This window comes from Solanum verrucosum, unplaced genomic scaffold (assembly GCF_900185275.1).
Source record: "Solanum verrucosum unplaced genomic scaffold, falcon-dt-bn FXZP01000049.1, whole genome shotgun sequence".
Lineage (NCBI taxonomy): Eukaryota > Viridiplantae > Streptophyta > Magnoliopsida > Solanales > Solanaceae > Solanum > Solanum verrucosum.
In genome coordinates, this window is record NW_026020221.1 from 3,211,082 (window position 1) to 3,230,668 (window position 19,587).

General features: G+C 34.4%; 3 protein-coding genes across 3 annotated transcripts; 2 read left to right on the top strand and 1 right to left on the bottom strand.

Annotated features, from left to right (window-relative positions):
• The first annotated feature begins 1,403 nt into the window (after positions 1-1,403).
• On the top strand, positions 1,404-8,378 carry LOC125830845 (plasma membrane ATPase 1). Its single transcript, XM_049510017.1, has 21 exons — positions 1,404-1,653; positions 1,737-1,856; positions 2,450-2,548; positions 2,636-2,773; positions 2,909-3,043; positions 3,132-3,311; positions 3,414-3,620; positions 3,715-3,834; positions 3,942-4,061; positions 4,143-4,265; positions 4,354-4,458; positions 4,652-4,796; positions 5,371-5,535; positions 5,649-5,887; positions 6,046-6,078; positions 6,185-6,266; positions 6,528-6,688; positions 7,115-7,300; positions 7,385-7,567; positions 7,674-7,852; positions 8,082-8,378. Exons 1-21 carry the CDS (start codon positions 1,600-1,602, stop codon positions 8,176-8,178), a joined length of 2,871 nt encoding a protein of 956 aa, XP_049365974.1. The 5' UTR covers positions 1,404-1,599; the 3' UTR covers positions 8,179-8,378.
• Positions 8,379-9,984: 1,606 nt separating this feature from the next.
• On the top strand, positions 9,985-11,301 carry LOC125831366 (auxin response factor 11-like). Its single transcript, XM_049510562.1, has 3 exons — positions 9,985-10,317; positions 10,933-11,120; positions 11,210-11,301. Exons 1-3 carry the CDS (start codon positions 9,985-9,987, stop codon positions 11,277-11,279), a joined length of 591 nt encoding a protein of 196 aa, XP_049366519.1. The 3' UTR covers positions 11,280-11,301.
• Positions 11,302-12,358: 1,057 nt separating this feature from the next.
• LOC125831143 (protein NRT1/ PTR FAMILY 2.11-like) lies at positions 12,359-16,073 on the bottom strand. The gene is made up of 4 exons (XM_049510326.1): positions 15,889-16,073; positions 15,572-15,789; positions 14,926-15,485; positions 12,359-13,426 (listed from the first exon to the last, which is right to left on the bottom strand). The coding sequence occupies exons 1-4, from the start codon at positions 15,980-15,982 to the stop codon at positions 12,523-12,525; spliced, it is 1,776 nt and encodes a 591-aa protein (XP_049366283.1). The 5' UTR covers positions 15,983-16,073; the 3' UTR covers positions 12,359-12,522.
• Between the last annotated feature and the right edge of the window lie 3,514 nt (positions 16,074-19,587).

Here is a 19,587-nt window from a genome sequence, read left to right on the forward strand (position 1 = left end):
ACAATATTTATTTTTATGATAATAATAAATATCTTGTCTTGTAAATAAATAACACTTAGCGAGTGAAATTTTTGAGAACAAAAACAAGTAGAAGAAATATACAATCAAAACATTCATGATCGAAAAATATATTCAAGATTGAGAATTTAAAATGTTGATCAACACTAAAGTTGTTGTTCACCTACTATAAAAGCATAAAATTTGTATCAATATTTCATACTTGCGGCAATTTTAATATTAAATAAGAAAGACAATTTAGATTTGAATTTACCATTTATTTTCTACCAATGGGTAGGTGTGCTAATTGCAATTAGCACATTTTTTTCATTAAGGAACAAAAATCTTACACAATCAACAAAAAAAAATCAAATTTGGACCACCATATTTATTTCAGAATTTTGAAAAAAATATACGGATAGAGTAGAAAATAACTGGCTCCGTAAGATTTAAGATGTATCTTGTTTTTTTTTTTATTAGAAAGTAAAGATGAAAAAAATGCAAAAGAAGAAAACAAGTTCATTTAATTTTGAAATATTTTGACATAATTAGCACAACTCTACTAATAATAAAATATTATTTAAAACTTTAAGAAATTTAAATATTCACATGCACTTAAATCTTTGATTCGAATCTTTTTTAGTCAAATTTTATTTTTAATCATTAATTTTACATTTTGACACTTCTCGAAATTATATTTCTTCCACACTCGATTAGCTATAGTATTTTTAAATTTATAATTTTAGCTAAAATTTGATTGCATTTTTTAAAATCAAAATAAATGTTAAATCTATAACAACTAAAGTTATATATGTTAAATTTTAACCAGATCAAATAGTGTAACAAATAAAATAAGATTAAGGAAGATCATAAAGTTTTGTGATAAATGCGGTGTTGATGCGAAACTCATAAAATTAAGGAACAAAATAGATAAATAAAAGAAGTTTTGCAATATAAATCATATTTTAAGCGGAAATAATTATTCTTTTCGTCCTAATTAATCAAATTTTAGAAGTTACACACATTTTTTTATTGTAAAAAGGAGAAAAGACAAATATACCCATGAACTATCACAAATGATATGTAGATACATTCGTTTACTTTTGGGATACTGGTGCCCTTGCCATAAAAAAACTAGAGCATATATGCCCTTCACTCTAACGGAAGACTAAATAGGGACACAAATAAGATTGTGTGTCACGTGTCTCTATTTAGTCTTCCGTTAGAGTGAAAGATATATATGCTCTAGTTTTTGAATGACAGGGATACCAATGTATCTGCATACCATTTACGATAATTCGTATATATTTATCCTATTTCCCGTAAAAAATATGACACGAAATTTTGCAGTGGGACGTGGGAGAAATGCAGAGTATTTTTTCTCTTGTAACTGTTTACTGCTCTCCACTACTAGTTTTGGTGACCCTTTTGTCTGTTTATAAAATCCTACTTGTTTTTTCGATAAACGAAATCTTGTTTATTGTGGGCTCTCCTCTTTTCTTCTTCTGCTTCACCTAATTTTGTTGCTTCACTGAGTTATATTTATGGTGTTTTTTATCTGAGACACTGTTGTCAAAAGGGGGAAAAACAAGTTTAAAGAAGATGGCGGAGAAGCCTGAAGTTCTGGATGCTGTCTTGAAGGAGACTGTTGATTTGGTAAGGCTTTGCAAGAATGGATTTTTCGTGCTATTTTTGTTTCTTGACAGTTTTTTCATGGTTGGGTGTGGTTATTTTTACAGGAAAATATACCGATTGAGGAGGTTTTTGAGAATCTGAGATGTACCAGAGAGGGACTTACTACTGCTGCTGCTCAAGAAAGGTTGTCCATTTTTGGGTACAATAAGCTCGAGGAGAAGAAGGTGTTTTTACTTATCTTTTGCTAAATTTTACTGTAAATCTGCTACCACCCTTTCCGTTTCTTGAGTTATTTCTCCTGAATTTCTCTTCCTTGTTTCACTGGCAGCTAGTGGGGTTTTTTACTTTCTTTTTCTTTTTGTTAAGTTTGTCCTTCAGTTTGAGTTAGTTTCATTAAGGCTGAAAATAGAAGTGTGTTTATGTCAATTTGTTCATTGATAGCTTTAGTTCCTTAAATAGAAATAAAAGGTTTTTGATTTACGGACTATAATAAAGGCTTACCCTGTGGACGAAGTGCTCCTACCTGGGAAATCTTAGTAGCTCACTTGATTGGCTACTTGAACTTTCATGATTCCGCACCTTGTAATATCCCCTCCCCCATTTCTGCTTCCCTTATCCCCAATTTTTGAAAAAAAAAAGAAGAAAAATAAGTGTTCCTACCTAGTGTGGGGTAGTGGGAGAGTGGGGGCAGCATAAAAGCTGTTTCCTGGTTCCATGCCTTGAAATCGTCCTACAGGGCACAAAAGGGGTGACTCTATCAAAGCTGAACTGTGCCTGATGTTGAAGGTACGAGTAATTCTTTGGTGGTGTATTACAGGAGAGCAAATTCTTGAAATTTTTGGGATTTATGTGGAACCCTCTCTCATGGGTTATGGAGGCTGCTGCTATCATGGCAATTGCTCTTGCAAATGGAGGAGTAAGAATCACATTCTGAATTACCATTCTATTTGATTCTTTTGCTGGTTTCTGTAAACTCAGTGCAAGAATATGTGGACTCTTCTAGGGAAAGCCACCGGACTGGCAGGATTTTGTGGGTATCATCACATTGCTCATAATCAACTCAACAATCAGTTTTATCGAGGAGAACAATGCTGGCAATGCAGCAGCTGCACTGATGGCTCGACTTGCTCCAAAAGCCAAGGTACTAGACCTTATCTTCTTCTGTTGCCATTTGACTGCAAATAGACCTTGTTGTCTCACAAACAGAAATCCATGATTATATCTTGTTAGTGTTTTGTACTGAATTGTTTGAATGTTTGCACTTGTCTTTATGGAGGTTCTTCGAGATGGAAAATGGGACGAGGAAGATGCTGCTGTTCTTGTGCCTGGGGACATAATCAGTATTAAATTGGGAGATATCATTCCAGCTGATGCTCGTCTTCTAGAGGGTGATCCACTCAAAATTGATCAGGTGATTAAATTTTATGATTACATGGAGTATCTGCATTCAATCTACCATTTTTCTGACAATGCCACTATACTTGTCTCTCAACTTACAGTCTGCTTTGACCGGTGAATCTCTTCCTGTAACAAAAGGTCCTGGAGATGGTGTTTACTCTGGCTCCACGTGTAAGCAGGGAGAGATAGAAGCTGTTGTGATTGCTACAGGGGTTCATACCTTTTTTGGGAAGGCAGCTCACCTTGTTGACAGTACAAACCAAGTGGGACACTTTCAGAAGGCAAGTAGACTCTTTACTCTGCTATTTGATGCAATGATCTGGATTAATGTATCCGACTTTTATGAAATCTTACATTACAAATTTATGTATGGCTATCGTCAGGTTTTGACTGCTATAGGGAACTTCTGCATCTGTTCAATTGCAGTAGGGATGATAATAGAGATTATTGTGATGTACCCTATCCAACATCGCAAATACCGTCCTGGGATAGACAATCTTCTGGTGCTTCTCATTGGTGGGATTCCAATTGCTATGCCAACTGTTCTCTCGGTCACGATGGCAATCGGTTCTCATCGTCTTGCTCAACAGGTTTGTTAATATTCACCAGCTCTTGAATTTTTGAGCTACTGTTCTGAGGCCCTTCTGCTATGAATGCTTATTTGATCATTTTTTAACTATACAGGGGGCCATTACGAAAAGAATGACAGCTATAGAGGAGATGGCTGGCATGGATGTTTTGTGCAGCGACAAGACGGGAACCCTAACATTGAACAAGCTGACTGTTGATAAAACCCTTATAGAGGTGAGAGTAAAAGAGTTCAATTCAATGCGTGATTGCTCGTATTGTATACTTGTTCCACTAGTAGAACTGTGATTCTCTTTTTTTGTTTGTTCTTGTTAATTGTTCAGGTATTTGCCAAAGGAATTGATGCAGACACTGTAGTTCTAATGGCAGCTCGAGCCTCTCGAATTGAGAACCAGGATGCGATTGATACTGCTATTGTTGGGATGTTGGCTGATCCACAGGAGGTAACTTTACTGCTGTCTGACCTTATGATTAATGTGTGCACTCCAGCTGGGAGATTTCTCTAAGCGTTGCCATTAATATAGGCACGTGCTGGCATTCGTGAAATACACTTCCTTCCTTTCAATCCAACTGATAAGCGAACAGCACTTACTTATCTTGATGGTGAGGGAAAAATGCATAGGGTCAGCAAAGGTGCACCGGAGCAGGTACTTTAGTTATCACTCAGTGCTGCCCTCCTTTGCTGTTTTTACCTTTGTTTACATTTTCTAATCCACAGCTGCAATATTTATTCAGATTCTTAATCTTGCACACAACAAGTCAGACATAGAGCGTAGAGTTCATACAGTGATTGATAAGTTTGCTGAGCGGGGCTTGCGGTCGCTTGGTGTGGCATATCAGGTATTTTTATTTTCTTTTATCATTGCCAGATATATATTAGTTGAATGGACCAAATCCACAGCTTTGGGTTATAATGGAATGCCTGCAGTAGAGGAGACTAGTGATCAATTCTCTTTGCGCCCACAACCTATGCTTTTTGCAAACAAAAGGTTTTATCTGTTTGATTATGCATGCCTTCTAATTTTCCATGCAGGAAGTTCCGGAGGGAAGAAAGGAGAGCGCTGGGGGGCCATGGCAGTTCATTGCTCTCCTCCCTTTGTTTGATCCACCTAGGCACGACAGTGCTGAGACTATAAGGAGGGCTTTAAACCTTGGAGTAAATGTCAAAATGATCACAGGTATCATGTGGTTTCTCATACTATTAGACAGTTCCATTCAATGTGTTGAGATGTTTTCAGCAAATTGTATGCATATTGTGTTGGCAACTCATTTGACGGCTATGATTCTTACTGCCCTTCCCCTGGGTCTAGAGAGAGTGATAGAGAAAATAGTGTATTGGGTGAGACGAGAATTCTAAAAGATGGTAATGAACTCTTCTGCGAATCCTTGGTTGAACATGATTGGCAAAGTTGGATCTATGGATACTACTCTTGATTCTGCCTTGGGAGTTAAATGCTGTCCTTTTTCTTTTCTTTTTATATTATTCTATTTTGGGTGAGGAGGACAATGGGTAAGAGTTGGATTGATGGAGTAGGCACTACTCTGTCTGTGGCTGCTTGAAGTTGCCATGATCTACCTGTATCTTGCCATTTCATTTTAATTTGGACATCAACCTGTATTTTTTTATATTGCTTTCCATTGTAGAAATTCTGAGATTTAAATATTTGGAAGAGGTTGTGAATCTTAGTGTATCACTTAAAAGTTTAGCGTGCTTATTTGGTGCTCAATGGTTTAGTGTTTGTACTTTTCCAGGAGATCAATTGGCAATTGGAAAAGAAACTGGGCGCCGCCTGGGAATGGGTACAAATATGTATCCTTCATCTGCTCTGTTGGGACAGACGAAGGATGAATCAATCGCTGCTTTGCCAATTGATGAACTTATAGAGAAGGCCGATGGTTTTGCTGGTGTTTTCCCCGGTATTTATTTTTTAAATGACTCTTGTGCTTATGTAGTTGTGCTCTACGTATAGAACTTTGGTTATAAAAAACAATTGGCCTTTGCTGATACCTTGTTGTGGTAATTTATATAGAGCACAAATATGAGATAGTAAAGCGCTTGCAAGCTAGGAAACATATCTGTGGTATGACTGGTGATGGAGTCAATGATGCTCCTGCTCTAAAGAAAGCTGATATTGGGATTGCTGTTGACGATGCCACTGATGCGGCTCGCAGTGCTTCTGATATTGTCCTTACTGAACCTGGTCTTAGTGTCATCATTAGTGCTGTTTTGACCAGTCGAGCAATCTTTCAAAGGATGAAAAATTACACGGTATTCTTTTTTCTTTTTGGGGTTGTTTCAGTAGTGTAAGATAAAAAAATTACTTCAAGGACAATTCCTTGAATTCTTAAATGTGTTTACTGTTCTTAACCTGTCGCTGAGCTATGATATGGATAACTCATCCGAATGTGTATGTTTTTCATTGGCAGATATATGCTGTTTCCATCACAATCCGTATTGTGGTAAGTTATTTGCAACTGCTTCATTCTTTTATCTTGTCTATCTTATGTTTCAGGATCAAATGCATCTTGTACTTTTTTCACCTGTTTCTTTTATTCAATGTCACAGCTTGGTTTTATGCTTCTGGCTCTAATCTGGAAGTTTGACTTTCCACCTTTCATGGTGCTTATCATTGCAATTCTTAATGATGGTTAGTCTTTTCACCAATAGAAATATATCTGATACTTGAGCATTTAAAGTCCACCATATCGACCTCTAATGGAGGATAATATTAAAAGTGTAGGATAAGTTCAAAACTGAAACATTATTAGCCTAATTTTGTTGTGGTTGAGTCTTTCAATGTGTGCAGCACCTCTCTGGTTTAATACTCATGCAAGTATCATTTTTCGTTTCTGCTCAAGTCCTTACTCAGTGTTGCTGACATCTAACCACCAAACACTGACAATATCAGGTACCATTATGACGATATCGAAGGATAGGGTCAAACCATCTCCTCTGCCTGATAGCTGGAAACTGGCTGAGATTTTTACTACTGGAGTTGTTCTTGGTGGCTACTTGGCAATGATGACGGTCATTTTCTTTTGGGCGGCATACAAAACAAATTTTTTCCCGGTGAGCCCACCTGTATATCCAATACATTAAAATTTCTGTCAAGGATGGTGTGATTGAGGCCTTCCCAATTGCTGACTGCTCCAAATTTAGTTGCCCTTTTAGTTTAAGAACGAACACATTTATATAAAACAGATGCCGATGATCTTTTTAGTATATGGAAATAGACAATATATCTCCAGTCTAATTTAACCAAGTGTATGATGGATATATTAAAAGCAATCTGCAGACGTACAACTACACATTTACTGGCCTTTTTCATCTTATAAACAATAACATAAATCTTTGGTGTCACCTGTGCTTGTGTTCTTTTTCCTTATGATAAACAAAATCTTGTATTTGTTGTTCGGAGTATTTAGATGTTGAAGTAGGACATTAATGTTTGACAACTCTTAGTTTAATATCTAACTTAATTCGGTGAATTTCTAGCGAGTATTTGGGGTATCAACACTTGAGAAAACAGCAACTGATGATTTTAGGAAGCTCGCATCTGCGATATACCTTCAAGTAAGCACTATCAGTCAGGCCCTGATATTCGTTACAAGATCTCGAAGTTGGTCGTTTGTGGAGCGTCCTGGGTTGTTGCTAGTGTTTGCCTTTTTCGTTGCTCAACTGGTGAGCCATCTGGTGTTTTATCATTCTCTCAAAGTTTCCCTAACTTCATGGATCATCTAATATTTGGGAACTAAATATGCACAGGTTGCCACCTTGATTGCTGTTTATGCAAATTGGAGCTTTGCTGCAATTGAAGGAATTGGCTGGGGTTGGGCTGGAGTTATCTGGCTTTACAATATTGTTACCTATATCCCACTAGATTTGATCAAGTTCCTCATCCGTTATGCTCTCAGTGGGAAGGCCTGGGATCTTGTTCTTGAGCAGAGGGTATGAATTGGGAAGAACAAAGAGATACTTACGAATCATTCCCACTCCTATATCTATTATTATCTTATTGGTATTTGATGGTTTATTTATTGTTTTTTTCTCATAGATTGCTTTCACCCGGAAGAAGGATTTTGGAAAAGAACTGCGCGAGCTTCAATGGGCACATGCACAGAGAACCCTTCATGGGCTCGAAGTTCCAGACCCCAAAATATTTAGCGAAACTACCAATTTCAATGAGCTTAACCAGTTGGCCGAGGAAGCGAAGAGGAGAGCTGAAATTGCTAGGTTAGTCTGTCATTTGAAATGGTCTCTTTTTGTCATCAGGAGCATAATGGATCAGTTTTAATTCTCATTTCCCTTGAGCGATAAATCGTAGTTGAATGTGAACTGGAAGTTGCATTTGCTGGCATTACACATATTACCATTTTAGATAATTGCATCTGCAGTTATTGCTTAATCTTAGCTAATGCTGAATGGTATTCTAAAACCTCAAAGCTGAATTTTTCAATTGCAGGCTACGTGAGTTGCATACACTGAAAGGTCATGTTGAATCAGTGGTGAAGTTGAAGGGTCTCGACATTGAGACAATTCAACAGTCATACACCGTTTAAAGGGACCGCCTGAAGTTGTAATCAAACTGTTGGTGTTGTGATGAGAGCGAAGACATCAAAATGCTATACTGAGTTTACCCTTGAAACAACATCTTCATAGGTAGTTAGATTAGGGGAGTAATATTTTTGAAGTTGTTATTTTGCTGTTTCCTGGAGCCTTCATATCCCATAGCTCCTGTACATGTTGTAGTGACTCAGAATGGTGAACATGAAGTTACGCTAGCACTCGTTTTCTATATTCGTAAAACCTTTTTTCTCATTATATTTTGTCGTTTCACATCTACATTATACTGTACTTTCTCCCTTCAATTTCTTCATTTCATATAATACTACTAGTATGACAATAAGCTCTTCCACACACTAATAACTATCAATGCGTTTTGAGTAGATCCAAGGCTTGCCTAGTACGATTTATTACATCGTGGGTGAGTGGTTATGGGAAAAAAACATAGTTTCTTTAGCTTTTTTTTTTTTTTTAAATTCCAGAGTTAGGTTATTTCAATCTTTTGCCATTGGAAGAAAGTACCACTCTTTTTCATACTTTTATACTATCATTACAATATGTTTAGTAATTGGTTGTGGAAAAACCACAGAGCAAAAGATACCAACTACTAGGGGTGTACATGACCGGATTGGTTCGGGTTTTTCAAATATCAAACCAAATCATTTGTGTAAAATTTTTAAATTTATAAACCAAATCAAACTAATAAAATTTGGATTTTTTCCGGTTTTCAACCTCGGGTTGGTTCAGGTTTTTCAAATACCAAACCAAACCATTGTGTCGAATTTTTAAATTTATAAATCAAACTAAACTAATAAACCTCTGATTTTTTTTTTCAAATTTTTGGATTTTTTCGGTAAAGTTTGCATACAAACATATAATTAACTTGTGCTCCAACTATTTCTTAAGTCCAACCAAAATACAATTATCTAAGGTGTTTCTTAAGAAAATAACACAAAATATGAGATGAGTACTGATGACACTAAAATATTCAATAAAAAATAGTAATGAAATCATCATATAAAATAAATATTGCAAAGTCATAATGAAAATGATCATAATTTAAAAGTACTAAATCATGCTAAAATAAGTTTAATAAGTATTAGTTACATTACTAAATATTTAAGGAAAATTAAAATTAGATTATGTATTTTAATTGTCTAAACCAATGTAAAACTAAAGAACAAATATTCAATATTATTGTCATTCTTAGTGTTGAATTAATTTTCTTTTTGTATTAGTATTAATTTGATTTTGATTTAAGTTTTATTATAATTATCAACATCTATGAACTATAATCTTTATTGGACCATTCTGAATTCTAAGTTTTAAACTTGAAATAATATATTAAAAGATAAAAATTATGAAATAGTATAAGAAATATTTTAAAATTATATCAAAGTAAATATTTTTATGTATAAAATAAAATTTTAAAATTACATATATAATGTCAGGTTGGTTTGGTCTCAAATTGTTTTTTTTTAGTTAAAATCAAACCAATCCAAATATAGTCGGGTTTTTTTCAATACCAAACCACTAGTCGGGTTTTTTTTCCGATTTGACTCAATTTGCGATTTGATTCGATTTTCAGTTCGATTTTATACACCCCTACTAACTACTGCATCAGAGTCCTTAAAAAAAAACTGAATAGCCAACTGGCGTTCATCCATCCTACCATTTAGAAAGAAAAAAAAAGGGTGGTCTATTCATTTGTCATTTTTAATTCGAGAGTTGAGAGATGTAATTTTCGGAGAAATCTTCTCCAACAATTTATTTAAGGGAAAAACTGAAAGGACGAGTTATGTATGGATAAAATAATGGAAGAAGAGGATTCTTTTCATTCAAATACTGATGCAATAATCTACCCGACTTCTGATGTTTCACAAAGCTTGTTGTCAGATCCCAACATTGCCTCGTCGCCTTCGACGAGTTCAGACGACCAACAGCAGCAGCCGCACCAGTGGACGGCTGCTGCTGTAGGTTGTAGTAATGATGATTTGAGTGTTTCTGTATCTGTATCAAGTGCATGTTCCAGGATTAGTTATAAACAAATTGACAAGGACCAGATTAATGTTTCAAAAGCAAAGGAACGAGTCCAATTACCCAACGACTTCACTTCTTCAAGAAGTCGCATTAAGGTACACAAAATGGTTTTATGTTAGTTATACTCTCTCTTTAAGGTGCACAAAATGTCTTTAGTTTGTTTGACTAAAGTGTAAAGCCAGATTGAATTATATTTTGAACATTTAAAACTTACACGAATAGTTGCAATTCTTCTCATGTGTATATGATGATTCTTTTGTTTGTTGGAAAATTGATATTGTTTAAATCTTGAAACGCCACATAAATTGAGTCAGAGGGAATACTTGTTTATGACATAGGATTTGAGACCTCAATTTCAAGTTTTGATTTGAAATTAATTAGCATTTGTTTATGAAATTTTCATCTTCAATTTCATTTCAAATCTCAAATTTTTCAAAAAAGTAGAACTTCAAATTGTAATTTCAAATGAAAAACTTGACTCATAAGTGTAAAGATCCATTATTCTAAATTTTACAAAAATGATTCATGCTCGAATAAAAAAGATTGTCCATACCAGGTGAAGTGGTTATATTAAAAATAGTTGGTTAGAAATAATGTAACATATAATTACAAATATTTATTTATAAAAGAGAATATAAAGATATACGATTTATTAACGCGGTACTTTAAGATATTGAGCTTACTTACCATACAATGATTATGTGAATTAGGTGCATATGCAAGGGGTTGCTGTTGGACGATCGGTTGACTTGACTGTATTAAGAGGTTATGATGAACTTATCAGTGTAGTTGAAGAGATATTTGATATCAAGGGAGAACTTAGCCCTCGAATCAAATGGCAACTGGTGTACAGGGATGATGAGGGTGACATGATGCTTGTGGGGGATTACCCGTGGCCGTTAGTCTATTTGCTTTTTTAATGACTCGAACTTATAATCTTAGAATTGAAAACGAGGTAACTTACCATTTAATTTCTTCTTATTGCAGGGAGTTTTGTGAGATGGTGAGGAAGTTGTATATATATTCGAGTGAAGAAGTGAAGAAGAAATATTCTTGACGCAAGTAATAAGTTTCGTAATTGAAAAAAAAAATATAGTACTAACAAGTTGTACAATATTAAATTCCAAAGTACAATTAATGTATGGTACATTCTCTAGAGTTTCTAAGGATTATTATTTCAAAAAGTCATTTAATTTTATTTTAAAAAAATTAAAAGTCACTCAATTATGGACAATTATTTAAGAAAATCCTTCAACAAATGTTAATTATCTTAAAAAGTAACTCAATTTTATTTTTGTAAATTAAAAAAATCGCTCAATTATTGTCATTTCACTTACAAAGTCACTCTGCGCCCAATTCAAGCGATATTTTTGGCTAATACTACTGAAGTGGAAATTTTTTCAAGCCAGAGTATTAAAAATAAAAGGCTATTTGTTTTAATTAATTAATCATCATAATGATTCTCCTTTTATTTTACCAGAATGAATCCCTTCTTTTTTTCCTTAAAAAACTTTCACGTCAACAATATAAATTGGAAATATCATCAAGATAATTGGTTGAGTGATTTTGTAGATGAAATGATAATATATAGTTGATCGACTTTATAGGTGAAATAACAATAGCTGATTGACATTTCTCTTACAAATCAAAGTTGTTTGACGAGATAACTATCATTATTTGAATGACTTTTGTGTTAGAAACTAAAATTGATCAACTTTCTGAAATAAAAGTTATAAGTTGAGTAACCATCTAAGAAATTAGTTTATATCATCTTGTCTTTTCTTATATATTGGCTCATAGATTAGATAGCTCTTTCTTGAGTTTGATTCATTTGTATTTTAATTTTCAAGGGCTCAAAGTTTAATCTTGAATGTGAATTTGATATATTCGTCACATCAATTTGTAGCCATGAAGAAAACAATTCTTGATCTTGAATACTTGAAATGTGTATAAACATATGCTTAAATATGACTTGTAAAGAATAATTAGTGCTTACAGTAAACTAAACTTTTATCATTAGAAGGTGAAACAAAAAGTGAGTAGTTTGAGAAATTATTTCATAAATAATATATCAGTTGGAGAATTCCAAATGAGTTATGGCTAAAAGCTGCTGCTAATACTATTAATATGACTTTGATAGTCGATACACTTCATCTTCCCATTTAAGGAGGGAGCGCGAATTTCAGGCTATTTCGTTTTAACTTTCCTATTACAACTTCTTTCAACCCAAATGTGAAATGGCTGCTAAAAATTGGTATAAGATACTATTCGATCATTTGGTTTAATCCTTAATAAAAATGTCAAACAAAGTGTTTCTCGACGTTTTTCCTTTCCATTTCCAATTCTACGGAGCTGGTGTCACCACTTCCCTTGTACTTGTACCACCTAGCACATATTATGAAATAGACAACATTCATGATTCCCAGCGCTGTAATCAAGAAATAGAAGTAATCCAATTTCCCCTTGTTAAGGTCTTCCGGTAGCCAATTGCCTGTTTTCGCCTTACCTGTTGTGTTGTGCACAATATAGATCAATAAACTGTTCAAGTAACTTGAAGCAGCCATTCCCAAGAAGAGGAAAGACCCTGCTATGCTTCTCATATTTTCCGGGAACTGTTTGTAGTAGAACTCCACTTGTCCAATTGCGCAAAATGCCTCTGCAAGTCCTACTAAGGATAACTGAGGAACCAACCATAAAGCTGACATGGAAGAAACCAATCCTCTTTCTGAATGTAGCCCTAATGCTGGATTTGTGAAGACTAGGTTTCTCCTTCGTTTCTCGATGAATGCAGATACGAGGGATGATAGAACTGTGAGGAATATGCCAAATCCCATTCTTTGAAGGATTGTTATGCCACCTTCTTTTCCAGTGATTCTTCGGAGTAATGGCACAACTATACGGTCATATATGGGTATCCAGAGAGTGAGACTTAACATGGAGAAAATAGTGTAAGTTGCTGCTGGAATTTGGAAGTTGCTGGTGCCAAGATGTCTGTTTGATTGAAGAGCTTGGTAGACAACAAATTGTTGCTGTTCAACTATTGCAATATGATATATAATTGCTGCAGCCCAAATAGGAATTACTCTTATAACACATTTAGCTTCTTGCACTTGCTGCACACTGCATAGGTTCCATGGATTTACTACTGATCCATCTGACTTGATTTGGTCTTCTGGTGTTACTATTGCAGCCTTGTCAAGAAACCTTGTATCATAGTTTATTTAAACAGTTAGGTATTGAATATATCAGAATGTTTTTTAATCCTTAGATTTTAAACATGTCATGTGTAAAGAGATGTATTCTTTGAAACAAACTAAACAAGAAAGTAAAACAAACCAATTGAAATACGGAGAGTAATAGACAAAGAAAAAATGACTATATCTACTATTAATGATTAAATTAGGTCAGCTAATATGGCTTTTCTATATAGCATATGACATGTGCTTTACCATTAAGACATTGACCAACTTCCTGGTGCATGCACCCAATATCATGAAATATCTTTTAGGCTAAGGTCATTTTTCTCTTTCTAATCTGACACCTGTGAATACAAGGGCCTACCATGTGATGCACATATTGGTTTAAATGATAGTGAGAACCACAACCTTATGTGAAGAGTGGATAGTTGAAAATTGGCACCAACACTACACCATGTTTTTCACACTAAGTCAGCTAAAATGGAGATGACAAAGATAAGGTAAGCATAAAATTCTCCATATTTGGCTAGAAAAGGTTCATTCCTTCTAATTTGATAGCATTCACAATGTGGTTTTAGAGCTTCATAAAAATCATGTGTAGGAGGAGAATTTGTGAGACACAGGTGTTACATTAATACTTGTGTGCACCTCTTTGTATTCCGAGTGAATTGTGTGAGGTTATTTCTTTCGATATTTTGTACTGTCACATTTATGTAGTAAATTGTGGACATAGATTTGATTGACCGAACCACATTAAATGTTTGTCTCTTTTGGTATATTTCTCGTTTGTTTTCTTACTCATGATCTTTCAAGGTTTGCTTTGTTAGCTTCTGGATGACACCTAATTATATCGGTCTTAACAAAATGATCCAAGGTCATTTCAGGGAACTACAGGTTAAACAATTTATACTATTTCACTTCCAAAAAAGAGAGGAGATTAAAATAATTCTGTATATAAAAAAGTTGTGGTTTGAGTGACAATTGATTCTGGTAAGTCATGTAAAATGAAACATGAAACTAACTAAAGAAAACAGGTATAATAAAATGCTGACAATTCATGCTTTTTTTAATTCCATCCTAATTAACATGCTGACAAACAGGTATAATAGTTGTCATGTTTAATTTTCAGGCCAAGATCACAGTTTTAAAGTTGATTGGCATATCTAGGAAAAGCTTAACTGCACTAATATAAATAATAAATAAGGTTACAGTGTAGGTATAATTTAGCTAGTTTGACAAGTATGTAAACCAAATCCATAAATTAAGTATTACAAATTAATTAATGGAGTTATATAGCAGACACTATGAAGATTAGTTATACCTAATGAACAAGCAATATGCATAGTACTAACATGTGCGCTGCTGAATATTCAAGAACATACTTCATGAGGAGTGACCGTTTCTCTGTGTCAATCCAATGAGCATGCAAGAGATTGAATCAAATTAACTATTAATAAAAAACAATAATAGTACTAAATTTTGCATAGATTTGATCCTTTCTGTTACCTGAATTGATAAGTGTAAGGAAGCTTGGAATTGATGGACTTGAGAGGAGTGTAATTGAACAGTGATTTCCAAGGTTGGTCTGGTAATTTTAGCCTTCTTTTCTTGATAGAAACAACCAGGACCTGTGCTATACTTGTCAAGGGACTTCCCTCTGGTTTCACTTTGACATAAATTTTAGTGCCACCAAAGAAGAGGAAACACGAAATCAACATGAAGATTGCAGGAAGGGCTAATCCGATGGACCAGCTTATGTCCGATTGTACATAAACCACGAGTGTCACAGACACCATTTGTGCAAATGTTAAGGTGAAAAAGTACCAATTAAAAAAACTATTGATACCCCTTTTACCAGACTCTGTATTGGGATTGAATTGGTCTGCCCCAAAAGCTAAATTACATGGCCTAATTCCAGCTGCTCCTATAATCAGTAGCCCGAATCCACTCAACAAGAACACCATTTGCCATCCTGTTGGTCCTATACATTGGCTGATATCTTTGGATTCACAATGAGGAGGATGCAATTTCTTGAATACTGCTGTTAATGCTATCACAAACAACCCCTACAAACAAGAAACAACTAAATCAGTTTTTCAAGATTAATTTTCTTTCACTTGATCAACCTTTCAAGAATTGTTATAATTAGTACCAGAAATGAAGTAATGGATGAAAATCCCAATGTTTTGTAACGACCAAAGTAAGTATCCGATAAGAAAGCTCCAAGCAAAGTGGCGAAATTTGTGGTTCCATTGAAAACATTGATCAAAGTAACAGCTGAGATATGCTTCAAGTTGAAAACTGATGTGAGGTATATCAACAAGTTGGACAGTGTCCCAATTGCTCCAAGTTTCTCAAAGGTTTCATTTCCTATAAACAACATATGAAGCAACTCATGAAGCCAATTGTTTAACTTAGTAATAACCTTTTTAAATCAGCAAGATAGCTAGAAACAAGGAAATTGCTTACCAATGATAAATGGCATGGCTTTCACTCCTCTGTAGTTAATTTCAGGCTCTTTCTCACTATCATCGTCTCTAAAACTTGGTGTTTTCTTTTCCATGGCTTCTATCCTATTTTTACCTCTCTCCTTGCTGCTTTATATACTCCTCGGGAAGCTAAAATGGAGCATAAAGTAGCAGCAGGTACAGATAAATAAAAACTGGTTCTTTTTAACCAACCACAATCCTACTTTATTTCTGCTACTTTTCCTCAGATCTAGCTCTAAAGGCACTTACTTTGTCATACGTTATACTCTCTTCGTCTCAAAATAAGTGTGATCTTAGTAAAAATCACGTTCATTAAAAAATCATTAATACAATGTGTAGTTTACTATACCTTATTTAATAAACATCTCTTCAAAAATTGAACACGATTAAGAAGATGAAGTATAACGGTACTATACTTGGAAAAACATACAACTTTTTTTGTCTTGAATTACTAAAATAAACACTTATTTGGAGATAATTTGATTTTGCCAAGATGACACTTATTTTGAGACGAAATTTTTATTTTTATTTTATAGACATAAGGGTGGATCTTGCGGGTTTATACATAATACAAATTCTAATCAAACAACAGCTATTTTAACTTGTACTAATGATAGATGTAAAGTTTAAATTAAAGTAATTCAAAGACGCGTAGTCAGCCCGTGCTCAAAGATTTCTCTAACGATAATGAAAGAAGTGGGGACGATGCTGATAGACCCTTTATTGAAGGATGTCAACTTGATATATACTAACATATACAAAGATATTGCTACACAAATTTTATCTTTTTTGTATGTGGATGGATTATATTTTATTTAAAACCAAATTTTATACTTCCCTAGATCGATACCACTTAAGTTGAATAGTGATGGTAAATCAGAGAGTTAATCTTAAAAACATATTAAACTATTTTTTTTTCTTCTAAAATTTACGATTTAACTATCAATTATTTTCTTTTTCTACTTGAACTGTCACGTAGTTACGTGAGGAAATCAAATGCTATTTGTTAACTTTCTTTCTCCATTTAATCCGTGTCAAAGACGTCAGTGATACACATATCTCCACCATCATCTTATAAATGATTGGCTGCAAATAATTAAGGGAGTGATTGGCAGCTCCACTTATACCAATAAAGTCCCCAATGTGGTCTCGAGTGAACATCTAAATCAGACTAGGGACACACAAAATGCCCAGACTGGAAATCACTTTGGTTGTCGTTTTGCGTTTGGTTAGTAGATAAAATTATCCCATAAAATTTGCATTGTATTTGATCGAAAGTATAAATTTAATTGTTGTATAAGTTTAATTCCAAACTTAATTCTAAAATATTTACTGGATGTGTTGTTGTTGCTGAATCCTAGAATATTAACTTTATCTTTCTGTATAAAACGAAGGATATGTTCAGTAGGAAAGAGAATATTTTCAAAAAAATAAGTGAGTTTATAATTAATTCACCAACTCATGCAGCTAGCACAGATAAGGTTGCATCTTTGTGTTTTATTCTTCTGGACAAGCTCTGTTAAAGAATGACAAAAGTCTCACATTGGTGGTTAATGAGATGTTTTGATTCCTTATAAGAATTGAGCAATCCTCCTAGCTTTGAGCTAGCTTTTGGGGTGTGAGTTAGGCCAAACACCTTGTTTAACATGGTATCAGAGGCACCAGATGCTAAGCACTGGGCGTGAGGTAGGGTGTCAAAGAACGACAAATGTCTGACATTTGTGGTTAATGAGATGGATTGACTCCTTATAAGGCTTTGGCAATCCTTCTCCATTTGAGCCAGCTTTTCAGGTGTGAGTTAGGCCTAAGACTTAATTTCACAAGTTTTGGATCCCATGTCTATAGCGGGTTCACGAAGGACCTCCAGTGATGTACTGAGGAACGTGGGGATGATGTCAAGTCCTCATGGCCCTATGGGCTGGTCACACATGCTACAATAACACTGGGATGATGTCAAGTCCGCATGATCCTATGGGCTGGGCTACATACACGCATGCTACAATAACAGTGGGGATGATGTCAAGTCTGCATGACCCTATGGGCTGTGCCACACATGTGCTACAATAACAATGGGGCTGATGTCAAGTCTGCATGGCCCTATGAGCTGGGCCACACACGTTCTACAATAACAGTGGGCATAGGGCCATGCGGCCACACACGTGCTACAATAACAGTGGGGATGATGTCAAGTCCGCATGGCCCTATGGGCTGGGCCACACACGTGCTACAATAACAGTGGAGATGATGTCAAGTTTGCATGGTCCTTTGGGTTGCGCCACACGCGTGCTACAATAACAATTATAGTGGGAAGCAAGGTTGTAATGCGATAGATTTATTTGAAAGTAGCTCCCCAGCAAATAAAGAAGTCGGTCTCAACCAGCCAGCCCGGACTTCTTCTCCCATATGATATTTCCATTACAATTATAGCCTCTAATATTTTCATTACAGTTATAGTCTCTAAATAGACAACGAATTACGGATAATTTTCTCCTTCGTCCATAATATCCTTCTTTAGATCCGTGTAAGTTCGTAGGTTGATGCAGTTTTGTCTTTTCATAATGTTTAAGAATTTAACTTATACCAATTGATAAGGTGAAATATTTCTTAAACGGTTAGTGTATTTTTAATCAATTATAGCAAGTCAGTATTACAATAATCTTAGGTTACCAAAAAACTCAAAATAGTCCTTTTATCTTTGGTTTAAGATGCAAAGTCATCCTTGAAATTTCATATGGAGCACTAATAATCCCTCATGTTTGCAATATTGATGCACTTTTGGTCCTTCCTCAAGTTTTTGCCTATTTTTAACATTGATTTTATTCACAATTTTATTTATAGAATGTTTAATCATCTTTTTAAATATATTTAGCATAAATAATAACTCCATGTGACAGAATGTGAGAAGAAGAACACCTCGTTCTGTTCCATAGAAATATTATTGCAGCTAAATTCAAGAGGTTTATCACGTTGATTTTACGTGCAATAGTTCAAAATTTTATTTTCTTACAACGTCATATGTAAAGGTATACTTAGTTTAGTTGCAATAGTATTTCTACTGAACAGAACTAGGTGCTCTTCTTCTCACATGGAATTATTATTTCTATTAAATATATAAAAAGATAATTGAACATTCCATCTATAAAATGTGGACAAAATCAACATTAAAAAATAGGAAAAAAATTGTGGGAGGAGCAAAACTACACAAATATTGCAAACATGAGGGACTAATAGTGTTTCATGTGAAAACTCAAGAATAACTTTAAATCTTAACCCATAAATAAGAGACTATTTTGGATTTTTTCTCTAACAAGTTGTTATATGTCATCTCAAACCTGATAATGTAAATGATTGTACAACGTCCACCTTAGAAGTTAAACTAAGTTTGCTTATGATATTTTACTTCTTTTCTTAAATGGTAAAGAATTTTAGAGATTATAATAGCTTAAGTTGTGTATATATGTAATTTTTTTTTAAATGGTCCCATAAAATTTATATTGTAAATAGTTAAAAGTACAATATAAATCTAATTTCAAACTTAATTCTAAAGTATTTACTAAATATGTTATTTTTATTATCGATATTACTGAATTCTAGAATATTCACATTATCTTGCGTATCAAACTAAGAATATGTTCAGTAGGAAAGAAAATAGGAGTTTAATTCTTAGTTCAACTCATGC